The 20,875-nt window shown below is 42.6% G+C and overlaps 2 protein-coding genes across 3 annotated transcripts in view; one reads left to right on the top strand and one right to left on the bottom strand.

The window, feature by feature from the left end:
- The window catches only part of LOC140995134 (BTB/POZ domain-containing protein kctd15), a 28,547-nt gene extending 27,219 nt beyond the window's left edge, over window positions 1–1,328 (top strand). For both annotated transcript variants that reach the window (XM_073465068.1, XM_073465067.1), the window contains exon 5: window positions 1,170–1,328. In XM_073465068.1, coding sequence (XP_073321169.1) covers window positions 1,170–1,328 — 159 coding nt within the window. The remainder of the gene's footprint in view (window positions 1–1,169) is intronic.
- Window positions 1,329–6,977: 5,649 nt separating this feature from the next.
- The window catches only part of LOC140994217 (transcription initiation factor TFIID subunit 4-like), an 88,572-nt gene continuing 74,674 nt past the window's right edge, over window positions 6,978–20,875 (bottom strand). The window contains exon 14 of the mRNA XM_073463778.1: window positions 6,978–9,290. Coding sequence (XP_073319879.1) covers window positions 9,117–9,290 — 174 coding nt within the window. The 3' untranslated portion in view covers window positions 6,978–9,116. The remainder of the gene's footprint in view (window positions 9,291–20,875) is intronic.

Below are 20,875 nucleotides of genomic sequence, written 5' to 3'. Positions count from 1 at the left end.
TCGGCGAGACCTTTCATTTCCATGCGCTGCACACTCCATTAAAAAGGACGGGGGAATGAGTAAATACACGGCACTCCTCGCACTGGGATTTAGATATGCCCCTCTCCAAAAGAACAACATCCCACAAGTATTTCGGCAGATGAGGAGGAAAAAAAAAAGTGATGCTGGAGTTCACGTGTTTGTGTTGAAGTTTATCTGCATTGGATAAGTGTGCGTGTATCGATGCCCACACTGGAGGGCTAACATGCATCCCTGTCTTACGCTCTCTCCCCGCCAGCTCCGACACTTTGTCCTCACACAGATCACCCATAACTCCCCATCCTCATTCCCCACACGTCGCTCTCTCCCTTCGCTCACGGACCTCACTACTCCTCTCACCCCGGCCTCATTACTCAAATTAGGAGCTTCAGTAATCACCACGCTGAGCCCCTTAACACACCTCACTCGCACTCCGCTCGCCTCATCCCTTTGAGCTCATGCCCCTCGGTTCAGTAGCCATTCCAGCAAAAGCGGCATGAATATTGCAGAGGTGGTGTGATGTCGGAGTGCCCTCTGGTTTTATTCCATCACTTACGTGTGATTGGAGGAGGAGGGAGGTTAATGACACATGGTGTATGTTGAGACTGATGAAGATCTGAGGTTGATGTGAAGATGGATGGATATCAGAAAGTTATACCGAACTTCTGACTAGAAATCTGGCACTGAAATATTACTAAACTTTCTGATACTCTCATTGTATTTATGGAGGAAACAGCTGACTTCGATCTGTTTGCAAAAGCATGAGCAGAAAAGTATGTATCACACAAAAAAAGATTGTTTTGGGGAAATATACTTATTCTCTTTCTTGCCAAGAGTTACATCAGGAGATTGATAGCACTCCCATGTCTGTACGGTAAATATGATGGTATCGCCAGCAGCTAGCTAATGTAGGTTAGCAGTCTGGAAACAGGTAGCCTGGCTCTGTCCAGAGGTCTCAACTTCCACCTACCAACACATTTTAACACATAAAAACTGTGTAAAAAATGTTTCAACGCCGGTCATCCACTGAAAAAGGCTCGCGGCCTGATGCTTTGTCGCTGGCACTCTGAACACACCGTTAGCTCTCTTGGCATGGCAGCTCTGTTATTAATGCCCCCCGTCTTACCTGTCTTCCTCCCCTCTGTCTTCAGGTTCTGGAGCGCCTCTTCCAGAAAGGTTTCAGCGTGGCGGCGTCTTGTGGAGGCGGCGTGGACTCATCCCAGTTCAGCGAGTACGTGTTGTGTCGCGAGGACCGGCGGAGTCTCTCCATCAACACTCCCATCAGGATAAAACAGGAACCCCTGGACTAGAGCGTTCTGGATGAGGGACTGCCAATCCAACCCCAGTACTCCTTCCATCTTCTCACACCGCCCCGACCCACCCTGCCAATCCCTGTCCCTGTCCCCCTCCTCTCCCACCCTGCCCTAACAGAACCACAACCAAACCCCAGCTTACCTAAGTATTAGCAGAGGCTTGTTAACCTCGCCAGCTCTGCAGAACTCGAAGGGGAATGTAGTACCAAACAAAGGAAAAAAAAGCATCAGCAGCAAAAGTTTTTCATTATGTTAAATAACACCCAAAGAATCTGGGACTGTGATGAAAACAACAGCAGCAGCGACAAATGGACTCAACAGCACCTCACTTGAACCATTTAAGCGCCGTGACTGGTTGATTTTTGTCCTCATTTTCTCATGAAAAAGGTGTCCCGACCGTTCCGGAGTGACATAACCGCCCCCCTCTCCTCGAATCCCACTGCACTCCACTCCCCAAAACACACCCCTCCACCACCCCTCTGGCCCTCTTTCAGCAGTGTATCATCCAGTTCTGTGTCTGTATGAGGCCCATGTCTCGTCTGAGTGGTGACAAGTCTGGCCTGCTGTCGGACAAGGAAGCTTTGGCACAGAGGACGCTGTAATGGATGACAGGAAGAGGACATAATCACATCTCACGAGTCCCCCCCCCCCCCCCCCCCCACGAAAGGCCCCAGCTCCCCCAGACCCCGAGACCCTTCCAACCCCCCATCCCACCTCACTCCACGGGCTGAGCCACAGACGGCGGAGCCTCGTCTCAAACAGCATCGTTTGCCAAACTGATTGTTTATTACAATTTTCATTGTTGTTTCTAAAGTATGTTCTTCTTGCTCCTTTTGCTGTTCTTATCATGACATGGTGTAAACAATTATTATTAATAGGATTATTTTTGATGTCTCTTTTTTTTCCTTTCTCCAATATGAAGGATGTATGAACGTTGTATTCATTAAGGCTTCGAGAGCTTGTGAGGCAGCGTTTTCTTGGCAGTAGCTGCAGAAACTCAGATGTCTGCAGGCTATGTGGCTAAAGCGATCTGGCTGGCAATGCATTCAGAGCCGGAAAAAGTCCCATTGTTCAAACGGGGATGGAAGAGAACCTGGATGTTTCAACAATGTTTATAGTCAAATGTGTAGCACACATAAAAAGTGCTCTGGAATTTTCTGCTTATTAGCTCTAAAACATATCTCTGTTCACAAGTCTCTGATCGGATTCTCTCTCGCAAGCACAAAAAAAACCTTTTGTTCATTTTTTAAGCAGAAGTTTAAGAAAAGTTTGCAAATTTTGAAATTCAGGTCGATGTTGCACAAGCTCGGAGTGTAATTGCAGTTTTTGTTGAGTTAGAATGTGAAAGACCTGAAGACCGACGTGGAGAGATGACGTTTACCAGTATGTCTCGTGATCATCGTCAGAGATGTACTCTAAATGCTTACTGTTTCTTTGCACTTAAAACATTTCCTTCGGCGCTGCCCTGACCCTGCACCCACCGAAACATTTGTCCAAACCCAGCGACCAAGTCGAGCTGTTTTATCTTCCTGTGTGTAGGAGAGTGGATCATGAAAACAGACCTTACAACAGAACAAATACTGTAGGTACCAAAGCAGACGAGGTGCCTATTTTGTTGATTGTACGAAACACACAGACGTCATCTCTTTTTACAGTTTATAGCTAAAAACTAGACGCAATGCATCATTCAAAAACTGTATGAAGGACCACCGACATTTTGTTCCTCCGGGCCTCCAGTCTTGACAGTTGTGTTGAGAATAGCTCGCAGTACCTTCAGACAAAGTTTGAGAGAGACCCAGTCTTTGTTTGTTTCTATATTGTCACTTCTGAGCCCAGATTATTTCAGTGGTTCGTCACAATGTATGTATGGCAGAGCCCAAAGTGAACTGTACTCCCAGCATCGGCGATGTTATTCACAAAGAGGCGAGTGGGCGGCATTTACTCTATCCTGCTCTCATTCTTTTGGTCTTATTCTCAACATTTCTGGATCAAAGACAGAGACAAGAAAGGCCAAGTTTTCATGCTTTATATTTGTGTGTAACTTACAGATGCTGTTTCTTCCATTCCAAAAGACTGATATAAAAAAAAACACAAAAAAAAAAACAGAAGAAGAAGTCTATTCTGATCTTTTCGGGCTCTGGCAGTTGTTTGAGTATAACGGGGGTTGTTTTTATAAGCTAGTTGTTCATTAAAAATGGGCGGTAGTTTTTCTTCTGACCATGTTGTCCTAATATCTGCTCTCTCTGGATGGCCGCTGATTAAACAAGGCCAATGAGTAGATAAAGATGAGCTCGGTGCGAGTGTAGCTCCGAGTCCAACACGCTCCCCGCCCGAGGCTCTCTCTCTCTCTCACAATCAAGCCCATCTTTGTTGTGACCTGCCAGTGGCCTGCGCCTTTGCATCCAGTCGCCTCAAAGGGAATGGTCAACCAGGCCTTTCATGTGCCGAGGCATGTTGGGCTCTCCACAGCGCTCCTCACCCCCCTCCGCCTCCCTGAAGGCTCCCAGCTCAGTGGTGCCAGTAGAGAAACTCTGGTTGCACCCCCTGCTGCTGTGTCATCCCCATGCCCTGGTTTTTTTTTTCAAATGCTGTGGCTCGCTGGACAGCAAAAACCAAACAAACTGATGAGTCAAATGTGAGCACACTCAGAACATACTGTACAGCCAGGCGACTCGACTCCGCTGCTGATCCGGACATCTTTGATCCAGTTTGAGTGAGGTGTGGAAACTCGTCTGGGTTAGTTCTTGAGGAAAACAGGGGTAAAGAAAAGATTAATGTGCTAAAAACCACACATCTGCAACAATTACTTTTTTCAGGGAGGAAGGAAAGAAGACATATTTTCTCACTGATGTGGCAATTTGGGAATCAAAGAATGAGGCTTTTAACTAGCTTTGAAGAGCAAAGGGTCATGCGTCATGCACACATGAATAAAAACAGAAAATGACCACCGTTCTGCACATTAAGTGAGGAAAAAGGAAACAAAAACTGCAGTTTTTGGGTTTCTCTGTCTGCAATAACCAAACTTGGGTCACCCCCCTCTCAACTCTGCACACAACGCGGCAGGTTTAACTACAAGAGCTAGACGAACTCGACAGGACTGGAAAACTCTCCACAGACATGTCCACACAAGCCAACCCCTTTCAGATGAAGTACTGGTCAGTGTTAACAGCCACTTCACACGGCATTCACTCCACCTCTGAGGCGGGTCAGTTGTACAGTTATTGTATATTGAATTATCAGGACTCTGGGTTTCTACGGGACCCGCGTGTTTTTAAGAGACCTCTTAGTCCTCTTCACGGAAAAAGAATGAAAAAGAATTCAAAGCATTACATTGTGTACATATGGATTAAGACATTTCAAAGGGTATCATAAGGTGCAAATGTATATTATTTAAAGTGTTTAAAACAATTAGACTGTGGTATTAAAGGGCATGTGTTCATTTACAGTGTCTCCATTTGACTTTTCTTGCATATTTGCGATAATAAAAGGATGTACTGTAGCTCTGTCGTGTGTCTCATTGCTCTCATCGCCTCCAAAGGGAAGAACAAAGGTTAGTTTCAGGAGTTCGCTCTGTTGCGCAACAGCTCGCTCTTGCTTTTTACTATCGGTGATCTATGAAAGAGTTCATCTCAGATGATGCCAGCTTGGGTCATGTGTAACACTCCTTGAAACGAGCATTGGTTTGATCGATAAAAAGGCCCTTTTAAGTCCTTATAGGATGCTTATTAACATTAATAAGACTAGTGTTAATGAAAGCACCAATAACAGCACCATGAGCATGTTTAATGTTAGATTATAAGACTTTTATAAGTATAAGAAACTATTTAATCATTTGTAGACCAAAGAACATTAATGATAGCCTTCATATAATCCTTTATAACGCCATTACAAACACATTTATTGAGTTTAACTAAACCTTTACCAGTCTGTTTGTTTCCTTATTAAGATGGATATATACTTTATTATGCAATTATTAGCAGCTGCTTTGTGCACTTAATAAAAGTTATGGTTTTTGCAGCTTCCGCATCAGAAGCAAGAACAATATCGAATTGTTTTTTATATGAAACTAATTATAAGAAACTCATAAGACTTTTATAAACGTTATTAAGCACCTAGAAACCGTTCAGAGGTTTCGGGCCCACGTTGAGTCTGCAGCCACAGAATTTCGACGACAACTGCGACAGATTTTCCGGTAGATTTTAAATAAGTGGAGTTGCTGCTTGTAAAAAAACTCAGAGCATCAGTACATCTCCGCCCCCCTCGTGCATGTGTGGGACAGTCGAGCGTCGCTTTCAGTTAGCATGAAGATCAAAGTTTGTGGTGCAGTGTGACAACATGTGAAAAATTGGATTAACTGCTGAGGAACTAAGTGCTAAATCTTCATTTCAACCTACATGAGATAATTCTAGGCTGTTTTAATGTACTATGTTTATTTTTTTAAGTTTTGTTTTCTAAATGAATGTTGTCACATTACAAGTAAAGAAACATTCCACTGAATTCTGCAGATTTTCATTCTGGATCACCACTGAAAACTGTATATATATAAAAAAATATAAATATTTTAATGTCATTTTCTTGTGTTATAACATCCCAACAAAGAAACAAACAGTAACAATACAGCAGTTATCTGTACATACACACACACTTAACTTGCACCGCTATTGATCAGGATATAAATAAAACAAGATAGACAATTTCTTTTTAAGTAAATCCTACATTTCCATCTCTCATGATCTTCATGTACGGATCCAAAAGCTGAATAAAGTCTTTCCACTTGCCTTCAGCATGAAAGTCTTTCCGGACTGATACAGTCAGAAAACTGCCTGAGCGTCCAACACAGTGCAATAACTCTCTAAATGTTATATAACAATAAACATGTCAGTTATGTTATTTTTAACACAGATAGTCTTATTAATGTTAATAAGCATCTTATAAGGACCTTATTAACTAACGCTTATTAAAAGGAGCTTAATATTAAGCACTACTGAAACATCTAAGTGTGTAAGCTGCTGTTACAGTCAGTAAAATGATCTCTGTGTCCTGTAATTGAACTGATTAAACCTGATACATCTCCCCAGCCCTCTCTGTACACAAGCATATGTGGACTTCTGTGAAATTCATTTCTTTTTTTTGCAAAGAGGGAAGGTCGTCTTCAGGGCTGAATCCAGATCAGCAGTCTCCAGCTCCAGAGGGACTGGGGGGGTGGGGGGGGGGGGGGGGGGATAGGCTGAGATCCTGAAAAACCAATATGCTCCTAAACCCCAATATTTTACACTGAGTTAAACAGTTTGGTCTTTTCAAAAATGCTTCTGCTTAATTAGCAGCAGAAACCTAGGGGGACTTTTCATAGTTGAGCAGCAGTGCTTGACTCAGTTTGTACTTAGCATGTGCAATGTTAGAAATGGAAATGAAGCCGGCTGAATTAGTCGTTGACTTTGGTAAAGCTGTCTCGCGAAAAACATAACAGCTTATTTTTCCTTTTAAAGAGAGAAAATGTGAACAGAGGGAAACGTATTGCTCAGTTATTAAGTCATTCTACAGAGAAATTTACATTTTTTTCTTTTTCTGTGCTTCCTGTGGACATTTTTAAGGTGTACGCTGTCAAGAGTCGAACAAAAAGAAGAAATGGACAAAGCCGGCATCTGCTCAGTTTAGTAAACAGCTTATTTATTCCTTTACAAAATAGGTACAAATACATAAGTATTGTTTTTTCACACAAACAGGAAATTTTCAAGATATGTACAAGAGTTTACCAAAAATAACGTGGTTCTAATAAACACATAGTTTTGTAAACAATATTTACAAATCATCCATACAATTGAAATGTTATTTTCCTCCATGTGTTTACATCAGTGATATTGTTTCTAATATTTTGGCTAAAAAGCTGTAGTAGTAGTAGAAATGTCCTCCTGTGAAACCACCAGAAACCATAGAAATCACTAATAAAATCATATTCGTAATAATCAATAGATATTGTTGTGCTTGTTTTTAAAACATGGTATTTTGGAGATAAAATTTATGAAAATGTGTTAAGCATAAAAGCCGATCAAATAAAGAAAAAAAAAGAAAAAGAAAGAAAATATATTAATTGTTAAAAATAAGTCTCTTTTGACAGAAGTTGGCAAATACTGTTTAACTACTTAAAAGAGTTGTTTCTTTGCTATAATACAGTGACAGCTTTCAGTTGTCAGGTAAAATAGATATAAAAAAAAGTGCTGTCAAAATGTACAATGCACAACAATTGTTTCAAATGTCACCCATATTTAAATAAATTTCAATATGACAAGAAAAAAGCTGCATAGAGGCCAAGATATTTAGTTAAATAGAAAAAACATAATGGACAATATTACATATTACAATAAGGATTTGATAAAAAAAAAACAAACAAAAAAAAAAAACAAGGCGACGATGCAATACGACATGTAAAAAGCAGGCGTTTTGTCTCATTCCTCTCTTCGATCAGTAACACAAAGACAGAAACAAAATGGAAATCGATTTTTAGGCAAAAAATCAACTGCTTCTCCTACAGCTACACATCACCTGACAGCCGTGATATTTTAATTTAGGGTCAAATTACAAACAAGTTAAAGTGCCGTGCACTAATCTGCCTCATGGACTACATCTGTGGTTCAGTCGTTATCAAAGTTAGTGTGGGCTAAAGGGCTCCAGAGAGGACAACGACAGGAAAAAGATGAAGGAATGTCTGTTCTGATCCGAGGTTTCAGTCTCCTCAGTCACCGTCCCTCCTACAGTACTGACCTCTGAACCACACTTACCTTTATAACCAGGTAAGCTTAAGCTGAAGAAGTGAGCATGATAGTACACAACTTACAAACATCTAGTCATAAAAAACAATGTTCACATTATTTGTGGGTAAAAAAAAAAAAAAAAGTACTGACTCCCTCATCAAGGGCGACCAATAGGAAACTGGTTTAGTTTAATGACCTTTGCAGAAGAGGTCATGGGGGAATCCGTCTTATAACAAATACTCTACAGGTGAGGAGAATAAACTGTCTAAATTTTTGACTCATTCAAAGCACATGGTTTTACAAAACATCAGGTTTCATCATATCGACACACGGGGTAATTTCTTTTTTCTTACAAAGCTTACGTGTGATAAAAAATATACATGCTGTAAAATAATTCAAAAAGAACTATTTACACATACAGTAAGGAAATGTAACGTGATGCTGTTATTTGGAATCTTAATGTTTCAAAAATGACGTCTCTGCAGAGAAATCGGTAAAAGTCTCTCGTTTTATTGAGTTCAGCTAAACTACATTCATTGAACTGTGTTCAACAAAATAGCTTGTGGAAAGTATCGTAGGCTGTATCGAGGTGCGAACATAATTCTCCTTGCCAAAAGTAATCCTTACATTGAGGTGGTTCATTGAAGCTACTGCCAACAATGTCAAATAAATAGCTACCCAACATAGTTCAGGATCAAGTCCTTGCAACATAAAACCACTTTGTTCCTTAAAACAAATTCAACGTCAACACAAAGAATCTGATATGGCCTTTTAACTGATTGATCTAACTACACACCGTGAATCTAAACGGAGAGGACACGGAACAACAGTTTTATTTTTGTACGTTTTTTTTTCTCTCTCTCTCTGTCTGACTCTCACTTCTTATTAAAAGCTACATCAAACGTCACTACAGTACATATGGAGACACAGAGCAGAAACATTAGACCTGATCTGAAGGCACGTGGCTGGGGAAGGAGGAGGAGGAGGAGGAAGAGGAAGAGGAAGAGGTTGAGGTGGGCGCTGAGCGGACCAGAGGCTACTTGAGCAGGGCACGGTAAAGGAGGAGGGAGTGGGCGGTCTCTCTCTCCTGCTCCATGTAGAAAATTAAGTCCCTGAGGTTGACGCGAGTGATGCGTTGCCGTGTGTACTGGCGCGATGAGGTGGACGGGGATGAGGAGCTGGCCAGGGAGCCCGCCGTGCTGCCTGAAACCTGCAGACAAGAGAGAGGTCAGAAGGTGAGATGGGGGGACTTCAGCTGGTACCCTCATGTTTTACATTTTCAAGGATCAATACTGCCTTTAAATATATGATGACAATGTCTCCTGACTGGCCACAGAAACAGACCACCCTGGTAGTTATCATAAACAGTGACATTTTCATGGCTGACCATATGAACGTGACACCGCATCAACAAAATGTCAACAGGGGAAAATAAATCTCTGGAATGTAAAGTTCAGAAACACAGCAGCACTAAGCACCGCAAGTCTGCAAAATAACAAGAAAAACTGCCATTGTGTTAATTGAAAAACACACATTTTCACAAAGACAACATTTACGGTCATGCAAACTGGGACCCAGCAACATGCGCCGTGGCTGTGTGGGTGGGGACGTCAGTCAGAACAACATCGGATGGATGGGCATGCACATTTTCTGTAGACATTCATGGTCCACAGAGGATGATCCCCAGTAACTTTTGTGATCTTCTGACTTCTGTGAGTGAAATGTCTGAACATCTGTTGAACATCATATTTTAATTTATGACCTACAAAACTAATCACATTTCCATCAGCCTCAGCTGTGCTTTCCATTGTATTTCTAATCATCACGTCACCATGCTAACAAGTAAAACTAAGATGGTGAACACGGTAAACATTACACCTGCTGAGCATCAACATGTTGCATTTAGCATGCTACAGTTCGCATTTGGCTAAAGCATTTTGTCCTCACAGAGCTGTTTGTTTCAGTCCAGTTCCAAAACTCGTCCAGACATGGAGATGATGACGTAGCTTTTTCTGCGTAATGTCTGAATCCTGAAACTAGGACGAACTATTCCATTTATTTTAATAAACAGCAGCTTCTGATTGTGACCTTCAGAAACACAAGGATCCCACTACACTCCAATCCCTTGACTGTAAAGACTTTATAAGTAGGGGCCTTTATGTCTCGAGCTTTATGTGCACATGAGTTTTTAGGTGAGCTGAAAATGAAATGATCTCTTTGTGAGAAACATCAAGTGACTTTCTCCTTTTTATAGATGTGTGTTTTTCATTTCTCTTCAAGGAAAAAAGTGTCGTCACTTTGTCTTTAGTGAAGCAAATGATGTGTGTGGCTCAGTCTAAAGGACAGTTTCCATGGTGAAACATAGTAACGGTTTGTTTTCCGTGTCCCATAAATGAAGTAATCGCTGCTGAATGGCGAACACATTGACAGTATCAATAGTAAGGAATGTTGTGGGCTCTGAGCATGTGAGCATGTATACACCTCCAATTAACAAAAATAATCCCTCTTGCAGAGCACGAATGAGATCAAAAAGATTCGCTAACAACGTCCAGATCTTCAGGTGCAGCGGAGATTTTTTTTTCTTCGACTAGATGAACACAAGTTGAGAAAAACACCGGCGACCTGCTCCGACGGCGAGGGAAACCATCATTTTTTTACTTGTGTGCTCTATGACTCTTTACATCGCTCTGGATATGAACAGACTTTCCCTCTTAATGATCAACGCTGCTGACATAGATCTGAGCTGACGTCTCACTCTGAAACGGAGCCCTTGTTTTTTGTATTTGATCCAGGAAAAATGAGAAAGATAAAAAAAAAAAAAAACAGGGAGTGTATACAGAGGCTGATACAAATCAAGGGATGCATTTACATTTGGAAATGAGAAACACTGGGAAAAGAAATCCAGCAAGTGCCCACTTGAACCCAGGCAGGGAGAAATAAGACAGACATTTCAGTCAGGAACACCCTCTCACAATTACATTGATTGCACCGCTCTGTAAACACACAGTACAGACAGGCCCTTAATTGCAAACATATGATGAGTATGAATTTACAAGAACCAAACCAAAGTCCCTCCAGCACCCGCCCCCTCATACTTTGTCTTTGTGCACACTGTAATACGGTGCTTTGTCTCAAATTTCCCTCAGTACACTCTCTGACCTCTGGATGCTGGATGATGAGTGAGGGTAAACCAGGCCACTTTAACACCAACTTATCTCAACCACATCTACTGTCTCTGCTAAAAAAATAAATAAAATGTTGATCACTGTTTCCCCGAATCCCAGGATCATGTCCTCAAATGTCTTGTTTTGTTCGCAACCCAATGATATTCAGTTAACTCTCACAGAGGAGTGCTGAAACCAGAAAAACATTCAGATGTAAGAAGCTGGAAACAGAGAATTTTTACCTTTTCTTCTTTTAAAAAATTACTCAAATGGATCAATTGATTTTCAAAATAGTTATTACATTTTTGCACCTGTACTGCGCACATCCCAACATCACAACTGTGATTCCAGAGTTGATTTTATGTTTTAAAACACATTACCTAGGTCTGGGCAAGATATTACATACATATTATATTATATCATTATAGTGATGTGACACTAGATATTGTTTTAGATTTTGGATACCATAATATTTTGATGTGGCATGAGTGTTTTCATATTGATGTCATTTCCAGACTGTTCTGACTTGCCTTGACGCACTTAGCCATTATTATTCACATCACTGATGGTTACTTTACTAAAATCTCAATGTTAATATTTTGTGAAAGTGCCAATAATCATTCCTATAATATTGTCGCGATATCGATATCAAGGTATTTGGTCAAAAATATTGTGATACATGATTTTGTCGCCCAGTCCTGGCATTTATGAAGTGCTTTTGAGGGGATTTAAAAATATCAAGATATATATGATGTGATATTAATACTGCTGTATTATTTTTTAGGCCAACCCTAAAATTACATCAACACTTAATCATGCTATGCAGGAAGTTATGGAGAAGATGTGCATGTGTGGAATTAATAAATAAAGAAATTAAAGCGCTGTATACTAATTTCTGACAGGTGGAACTCCAGTTGCTCAGAGCTACAGCTGCATGATGATCAGCTGAAGTCCAGCCAGAGCTCTGAAGAAATGCAAAGAAAACTTTTCAAAAGTGAACAGAAATGATTTACTTATTCCTGTTGCCTTAATCATGGAGGTGAAACTGACTAACTCTTCAAACTGACGACACTTCACGGGTTTTTGACTATTTCCGATGTCCGCTGCAGCCGTTGTTGTGCGTAGTAACTAAACTAAAAGATGCTACTGGCATCGATGGTTAACAGAAAAAAAAGTATTTCAACTGAATGATTCCAGTCCATGTCGTCTGTTGTGAACATGTGGAGACTGGCCTGAGCTGATGTTAGTTACCCCGCCTGGATCATCATCATCATCACAATCTGGCCTGGTCGATTGGTCGGTAATGACCGGCTGAGAGGGCCGCGGGTTGAGGTGAAGTGGGTACAGCAATTTCCCAGAGGCTACACCAGACCCCTCCCTTTGAGGAGCAACCCCGGCCCTAATCAGGTCAATCATGGCTGACCACATGTGAAAGACGGGCCTGCCTACTGCCATGCCAATTACTGCCACTCACAGGTGAGCCCGGCGACAGGGCCACAGATTTTACCAATCTTAGCCATCCATCTACCTGGATGGATGGGCAGTAGTAGCCACAGGCAGTGCTGGGGTGGTGTCGGAGCCGCAGCGGTTGATGGTGGAGAGCGACTATAGCCAGACAACGCTGCTTAGGTTGTGTGCCACAGCTCTGAGAATGCCTCATTCCCTTCAGGGACGGGGGGGAGCCTGAAGTGATCCGAATACAGGCAGAAAGGTCAGAGCTGGTCCAGGACTTCACTCATCGCAGCCTCTCCTCTTCCCTCCGTCTTTATATGCCCTCCACGTGCCAGCAACCAAAACACCGGTATGTTGTCGGCGGTATCTATGGAGACTGATCCCGCTCGCCAGTACACGCAGGAAATCATGTTGTGGTGGAGGCAGTGCGGATGGGAGGGGTAAACACTAACACTAAACAAAGCAGATGGCTGAGTGTCAGTTAAAAAGGAAAGCGAGACATCAACAACCACGCTTTCCCTGTCGCTAGCAATTACGCAGTAATTGTGTCTGAAATTGAATGAAAAACAAAATGGCAGGCTTTGTAAGGTCACGCTGGATGAAAAGAAAAAGTGAGAAGAAAAAGAAAAAGCAGGAGAGGAAGAGGCACAGACAGAGAGGGGGAGAGCAAAAGCTGAAAGTCTCAAAATCAGCTTGGCCAAGAAAGATCCATGAGGCAAAAAACAGCATCTGTCATTTTATCTGTGATGGGCGCTCGAAGGCATTATGTCATATGACATATCCATCGTACAGAGCGCGCAGGGATACTTCGATACATCTCTTCAGACATTTGACTTGTTTGGAGCGAGGGACAGAGGGAAAAACAGAGAGAACGAGACAGAGCAGTGGATAAAACCTGAGGAGAGGAGAGGAGAGGAGAGGAGAGGAGAGGAGAGGAGAGGAGAGGAGAGGAGAGGAGAGGAGAGGTTGTCTGTAATAAGACCTCCTTGCTGGCTCTGGTCTTGAGCCACATTGTTTTGACATACATGACGACGTGCCAATGGGCCAGACACATTATTTTACACCATTTCACCCTTCTATGGTTTCCCCCCCACACTCACACACACACATGTTCCTGCACACGAGAGCAGAAAGCCTGAGTGTGCCTGTGTAGCAGGAATTAGTATAATGGAGTGCAGTGTGTGGAAACAATAAGAGAGAATGTAAGACAGAAAAAAGGGGGAAAAAATGCCCATTCTGGCACGAGAATCAGGCAAATAACCTACTGAAATTTAAAACAAATTCCTTGTGTACAAAAATTGAATTTAAGATTTACGAATGCTCCAACCATGTTTCAAGAATATGTAGTCTTCATATAATCAACTATAATAAGGTTACTTACGTATTATGTAAAATTTTGAGAGGTTATTCACAACTAATATTAACAAAAAGGATAAGACTGCTATCTATAGTTGTCAAGTTTTGAGCAAAAGCGACTCAAACAGGAGTCAAAGCGTGTTCATTTGGGACTATTTTCACTCGTGGATTAATACACATTTGAGGCCCATTTTTAGCGTTGTGTCCTCAGACAGAACTGTAGGTTTCATGATGCTCCTATAAACATTGGCTGCATCCGAAATGCCATTCTAACATGCTATTTGTTAGGTTGTACTACGTGAGATATTTAGTAAATGCCCGAAACCTTAAAATGAAACTGATAGCGCATACTGTTTCCAAGGAAAGAGGCATATTCCACAATGCAATGCAGACGTGATAACATAACAGACAATGGCGAACAGTCACCAAAGCAACTCTAGAGTAAAGTCAGTGGCGCTTCAGTAAGTATAAGTAAAATGTTTAATTTGCCAGGAGTAATCCATTCTTTAATATTTAATTTGTCGTTGTCATGGGTTACTAGGTTATACATCTCCAGCCGGCAAGGTGGCTCTTAGCGTAGTGACCTGACGCTATCGAAAGGATATATTGGGCATGTGGTGGATGATATGTGATTTCAGATGTAGTGAATGATTACAAAAAAGAAATGGTGTTAAAAGTATAAAGAAAGGCTCCAGAACATAAGAACTTCTCTTTGTATAATCACAATTTAAACCTCTACGTGCTGTTATGTGTTATTGGACGCCTCATTCATCGTTTAACACATCTGTGACACTCAGAGGTGCAGATAAAATCAAGTAAAAGCAGAGTCAGCAGGTCACACTTTCATGTCCTCAGACCTCCAGTGACCGGCCATTTCAAACTCAGAAAGGACTCAGATTAATTCCCATTTTTTGCTAAATGTACTTTTGATTAATAATGTATGTTTTTAGCCCATTCTCTCTAACTCTTTCTCCCTCTCTCTGCTTTTGACTCTCCGATTGTGCAGTGGCAGCAGCGATGCTTGTAGGTGTCTTGAGGAATTTACATTCAGTCCTTTATTGTCTGAGAAGGGGGGGATGGGGGGGACAGGAGCAGTAGTGGGTTCTTGCTGATATGTGGCTTTGAACCCTGAGTGGCACCTGTGCCTTGATGCCGGAGCCAATATTGGATTTGGCCCCGGTCACACCTTAGGGCGGTGGGTTAATGGCCCACTTTGCCAGGCACACAGAGCTGCTCGGCCCTGCGCCGGCCAAACCTGCTGCCTCAGCACTCCAGTCCTCATAGCAGAAGTTGCAGACTGCACGGTAAGCGAACACACACACACACACACACACACACACATGGACTATGTGTGTACTGTATGTACTGTACTGTACTGTACGACAACCCGGCTAACATAGTGTGTTAACTAAAGCTGGTGGAACAACACTGCTCAGCATTCACGTTAAAGGATAAAGACCAGCCCCTTGTTGGTAGAGAAATAGATAAGCTGTGTTCATGATGCAACATTATTCTTTTGTTGTTATTACTTTGATGCAGAAAAATCCGTTTAAACTCTGATGTCTACGCTCCAGGCAAAGAGGACATATATAGCACAACAGAGACAGACTGTTGACAAGCTAAACAAAGAAGCGAGGCAAAAGCTGAACCAGGTGGTGTTTTTGAAAAGTTGAAGCCAGGGTGGAAATTAACAGCAGCCACGAGTCAAATATTGATGAGTTTTGTGTGTCATGCTGGCCACTGCGGCAGGTAGCCAACCATGACTTGGTGGTCTGGGTGTCTTTTCTAAGCGCAACTGGATAGTAGAACCTTTAGGTTCTCGTACAGGGTGTCCCGTCATCAGGAGAATGTGACTGACAAACAGGCTTACATGCTGGCTGACTGACGGACCAACTCTGTTTGGCAGACTGGACGAGGGCCTGACTGACTCACTGACTGGCTGACTAATTTACCAACTGAAGGACTGACTGACTGCCTGGTTGACTGACGACGTGCCAGGAAGCAAAGCTTTCCCACATGTTCTCCTCCACGCCGCATTTCAGCTGGGGAACGCTGCCTCGTCCCTTCGCAGTGTTTACAGTGTGGAGCCCAGCCGTGGGAGTGCAGCCCCGCTTCATCTCCACACTCGGCCTGAAACGCCTCTCCTACGGCCGCCATTAATCAGCAACAGAGACTTTCTCTCTCCCTCTCTCGCCTCTCCTTTTTCTCGCTCCTCTACGCCCACAGACATGCTGGATGAGGCCATTTTGAAAGAGTTAACAGATGTCGGCTGATTTGCCCCGGGCTTTCTGACATTGCCCGAGTGATGTATTTGATGTGGAGTTTATTCAGCTCTAATAAACGTATAAAGAATTAGAATAATAATTCACAGATGTACATACCCAGATTATATGCTGGAGCCTCTCTTTGAAGCAGACAAGGCAGCCAAGATTAACAGAACCAGGGGAGAGGATGAAAAGAGTTTTTGGATCAGCCCGCTGATAATAAGAGAGGTCAGGATGGACTAATACCACAGCTTTATGTTCATGCACCGACACAGGCGGCCTTTGTTCCTATCACAGGTTGCTTCTCTGTGAAAAGCCTGAATAAGAGGCAGCCATTGTCACTGTGCCTTTTTTTTTTTTTCAGAGTGAAACACATTTGCTGTATCTGTTTTTTCTCGTCTCATACGTGCTTTTGTTAATTTGTCATTTTGTGTACAGCTGAAAGAAAAACGGGGGAAAACACAAAGGGATAAAAGTGAAGTCTAGCATTCTGATCATGGCAAAAAAAAAATGAGGGAATTACTTTCAAAACAAACAACTTCCATTTGCTTCACAGCTAAAGAACAACAAATCTCAAAAATGGCCAGTTGCAGAGCATCTTAATACCCACATAAACCATAAAAACAGCTACACAGCTCCATGGCAATGCATAGCAACCGTGCAGAATTTCAGTCAAGGAGAAAGAAGGCAAAAAAACACCTTATTACTTCTAACTCCTGCAAGCCATTTTGGTCTCCAAAGGTTTTAGAGCGCCGCAGGCCATGTGTCTGCAGTGTTTCGGGAAATGACTTGCCTTCGCACGAACACTGCTATGTTCTGCAGCACTGCTGCCCCCAGCATCCCCGCTCAATTTCTGTTTAACCCCTTCCTGCCTTCCCTCACACTGACTCACTGCAACAGAGAGCTCACACCCAGCACAATACTGTCACATTGTTCAGCCTCCCACAAACCAAGGCAAATCAGACCAGCTTTTTCACGAGCTAACACATTAACTCCACGTCTAATTTGGCTACTTAAGCATGTGATGGCTCTTAACAAACATGGTGCAGGAAAAAGGCGTAAGGTTATATGGGGCAGAGGAAGATGGAGCAAAAAAAAAAAAAGCCCCTTCACCATTTCCACTTGATCTAGTACAATGTGCGACACAGTTTGCACACTTGAGTGTGTATCAACGGTGGATTAAATCTGCAAACTCGTTGACACAACACATAATTAAAACATCTTGCTCGAGGTCAGGAATTTTCTAATTAGTATTGTACTGACAAAGCTGCAATTCCATCGCCCTGAGTTTCAAAGTCCACAGGTTACTGCTAAGATGAAAGCTGACCCTGGAGCACAATTCTGCAGGGCTGCTCATACAATTCCTCAGAAGACAGTCACAGGGTCACCAAGCTAAACAGTGTGCTGCACCCGGAACCTCGCTCCCAAACAAAGAAACTTCAAACTTTCCTGCCTGGAAACACAATCTTGGCTTCACCCAGCCCCCCCACTCTCTCTTTCTTCTCAACCTGAGAGAAAACAAAAGATTGTGTGAAGGCAACCAGATGAAGAAACCATAACATTGTTTTGAATCTATTTAATTAAAATGCTCTGAGCCTGGCTAGCTGAACAACCTGTTAAATAGTACAAAAGCTTTATTAACTGGGTCTTTGTCGCTTAAGTTGGGGAAAAAAAACATATAGGATAGGAATATATTCACACATTGGTTATTACTATCTATTTAATTAGTAAAAAAGTCAAAAAGCCTACAAACTACAGTACAGCAGATGATATAACGTGAATCCAGATGATGATTTTGTTGCATTTGTTGTGATTTAGAAATAAGCTTTATTTGTCTGATGAACGATCCACCAAGCTGATGTGTTCAGTGTCTTCTCCTCTCTGCTGTTTTCTATAGAGGGAGCAGAAGTAGCTGAGAAATCGCTAACAGCTCGCCTGATAACCTGGACAATTAAGGCAGGCCAAGTATCTTTGGCTACATAAAGTATCAGAAGTGGAACTTTTCCAACATTAAATATTCAAAGCGTTTCATATATAAAATGAACCCAATTAGAGTTAAAATAGGAGAAGTGTAATGAGTCTCAAGTCAGAATGCTTGTCTTCAGAACTATTCACTAATGAGCCCTTGTTGGTTTTGCAGACTTTACTTTCAATGGTGTGGCGCTGTCATTTCTGCTGGTTGTAAATTTTTAATTCAAGTTGAATGAGAGGGTGGTGACTGAGTTAATAATCAAGGCACCGGGGTGTTTTGCAGCCGATGGATAGCTCGGAGAAGTTGCCAAATGAGGCTTGTGGTCCGACCCTTTGATGTCTTTTTGCGAAACGTTCTAAATAGGAACAACCGGTTAACAAAAGCCTATCAGTTCAGAGTGCTATCGAACACAAATGACCACACTAAGGGGGGGAACGCATCCTGCAAATGGCCTAATTAGGGGAAAAAGAGTAGGCTAGCAAAATAGCACTGAATAACACAGAACCGGAGCACTAACGCACTCTGACTTGAGAATGAGATGAGAGACCAAAAGGCGTCGCGATGGGTCCCGCCGCTCCGCAGACATGTGCTGTATGCCGAGCTGTCAGTCTTCACTTAAATCCTCATATGAGCAGAGAGACATTTCACTTACAAGAAAAGGAACGCACCGAGGGGGCCACAGCGGATATGCAGATGGAAGAGATTAGAAAGCACATTTACGGCGGAGGTTCACACTATGAAATGGTCCTTGATCTCAAATTGACATAAATGGGGCCATTTTTGACATCATTTAGCCATCACAGGCTCCGTTCCAGCGCCGCTGTCACTGGTCCCCATGCACCTGATGTGACGCCTGCTAAGTATGAGAGGCAGGAAAAAGGGCTGTCTGAAGAGCAGGTCTGATTAAAATCCAGGCTCTACTGGGGAAAGAGTAGAGTTTCATGTTTTATATAGATGGCCCAGAAAGACGAACCGAAACTTTACTGGGAGGATTTTTTTTTATTTTGTAGAGTGCGTCTGTGAACATTTGTGACCCCCAGTGACATTGTTCTTCAAGCTGAGAGGCTCACAGAGTTTCAAATCTACTCCGAAATAAATATTTCCTTTACCATTTTGGGCATTCAACTTTAATATTAACCACCAACCAACCAATCAACCAACCAAACAACCAGGTAACCAACAGACATGTATGAAGACATTCTTGGCGGAGGTAATAAACATACTACTTTCTCTACTACTACCAGCAGTTCTGCTGATCAGCATGAGATAGACGTAGAAGTGTACTGACTCCACTGTGTGGTACATTTGGCACTAAACTGTCAAAATAAAAATGATATAATACACTGTCAGTTAGTAATCATGGTGGCTCGGGGGGTAATAATGGCAGGCAGCATCACAGAATTTGGACTCAGTTAAGGAGTTCCTCATTACATTTTCTTGGCACTTTCCTGGAGGCCTCATTCCTCCCATCAGGTTCCTCTTCCACAGGCCCACAAGGCTTCCTTCCTACCTGCGCAGCATTTTGGCAAACCCGCTTTATTATGCTGCATACAACAGCATCATTTTCCCAAGCAGCTGTGTGTGCATGTGTGTGTGTATATAACGCTTATCTACATATTGACTCGGTTTAAATCCACACCCTTGTCTGCCATAATAATTACACATCTTGTAAAAGGAAGTAGTCAATTCTTCCTGCACCTGAGGCGGGCGGCTGCAGGAGTTGCCCATCGGCGCCCAGCAAACACACCTCCGGCGCTGCCTCGTATCCAAACAGCTTCAGCGTACACCCACGGCCATTGCCTTCCATAGTGTAATGGCGGGCTTTTCCATTACACTCCGAGTGAACAGAGAGCGCCAACGCAAGCACGGGTAAATGTGTTTTCCCTGTGTCGCAGGAACAAAGCAGTTGGGATAGGTCGGACAGGTAATAAAGACAGCGGGGGCCTGTTTTATAGTTGTCAACGAGTCAGACCACACACACGCATAACTGCACACATCTCAGTACACAAACACACAACAAAGCAGCGGTGTGTAGTGACACAGGCTGGCCCGGGAGGTGTGTTTACATTTTGTGGCTCTCTGGACCTTGTTGTGTGTGTGTGTATATAAAGATCGCTCCAAAAAGGCCAGGCTTTTTGTGCTCTTTTTTCAGCCAAACCACATCCACTGGCTCTGAACTGCCATAACCCGCAATCAGAACGCTGATGCGGGTGACGGAGGCCATATCCAGCGATTCACAACTCTCCCGAAGTTCTATCAGTGGAGGGCGTTCATTAGTCCAACAAATACATAATTTATGCAATCTAAAAAATACATGTGATCATGAATCAAGACGGGAATGAGAGACACAGAAACATTGAGGTTCTCTGGTGATGCCGACTCTTTGTTTCGGGAAAAAGCGAATAGAGGTCAAGTGCTGCCAAACATGGCCATCCGCAACATTGTTGTTGTGCTGCTTCGAGGCCGGATCAGAGTCAGACCTGGTGACACCCCACTCCAAAAGAGCAGCAGTGTGTTTTTTCTCTCTCGGACTACACTGCTGTATTTCAGAGACAGTTATTTCCTCTATTATCCGTGTAATGGTTTA

The sequence above is a fragment of the Pagrus major genome, chromosome 4 (genome assembly GCF_040436345.1).
Source record: "Pagrus major chromosome 4, Pma_NU_1.0".
Lineage (NCBI taxonomy): Eukaryota > Metazoa > Chordata > Actinopteri > Spariformes > Sparidae > Pagrus > Pagrus major.
This window is presented reverse-complemented; position numbering and strand designations above follow the sequence as displayed.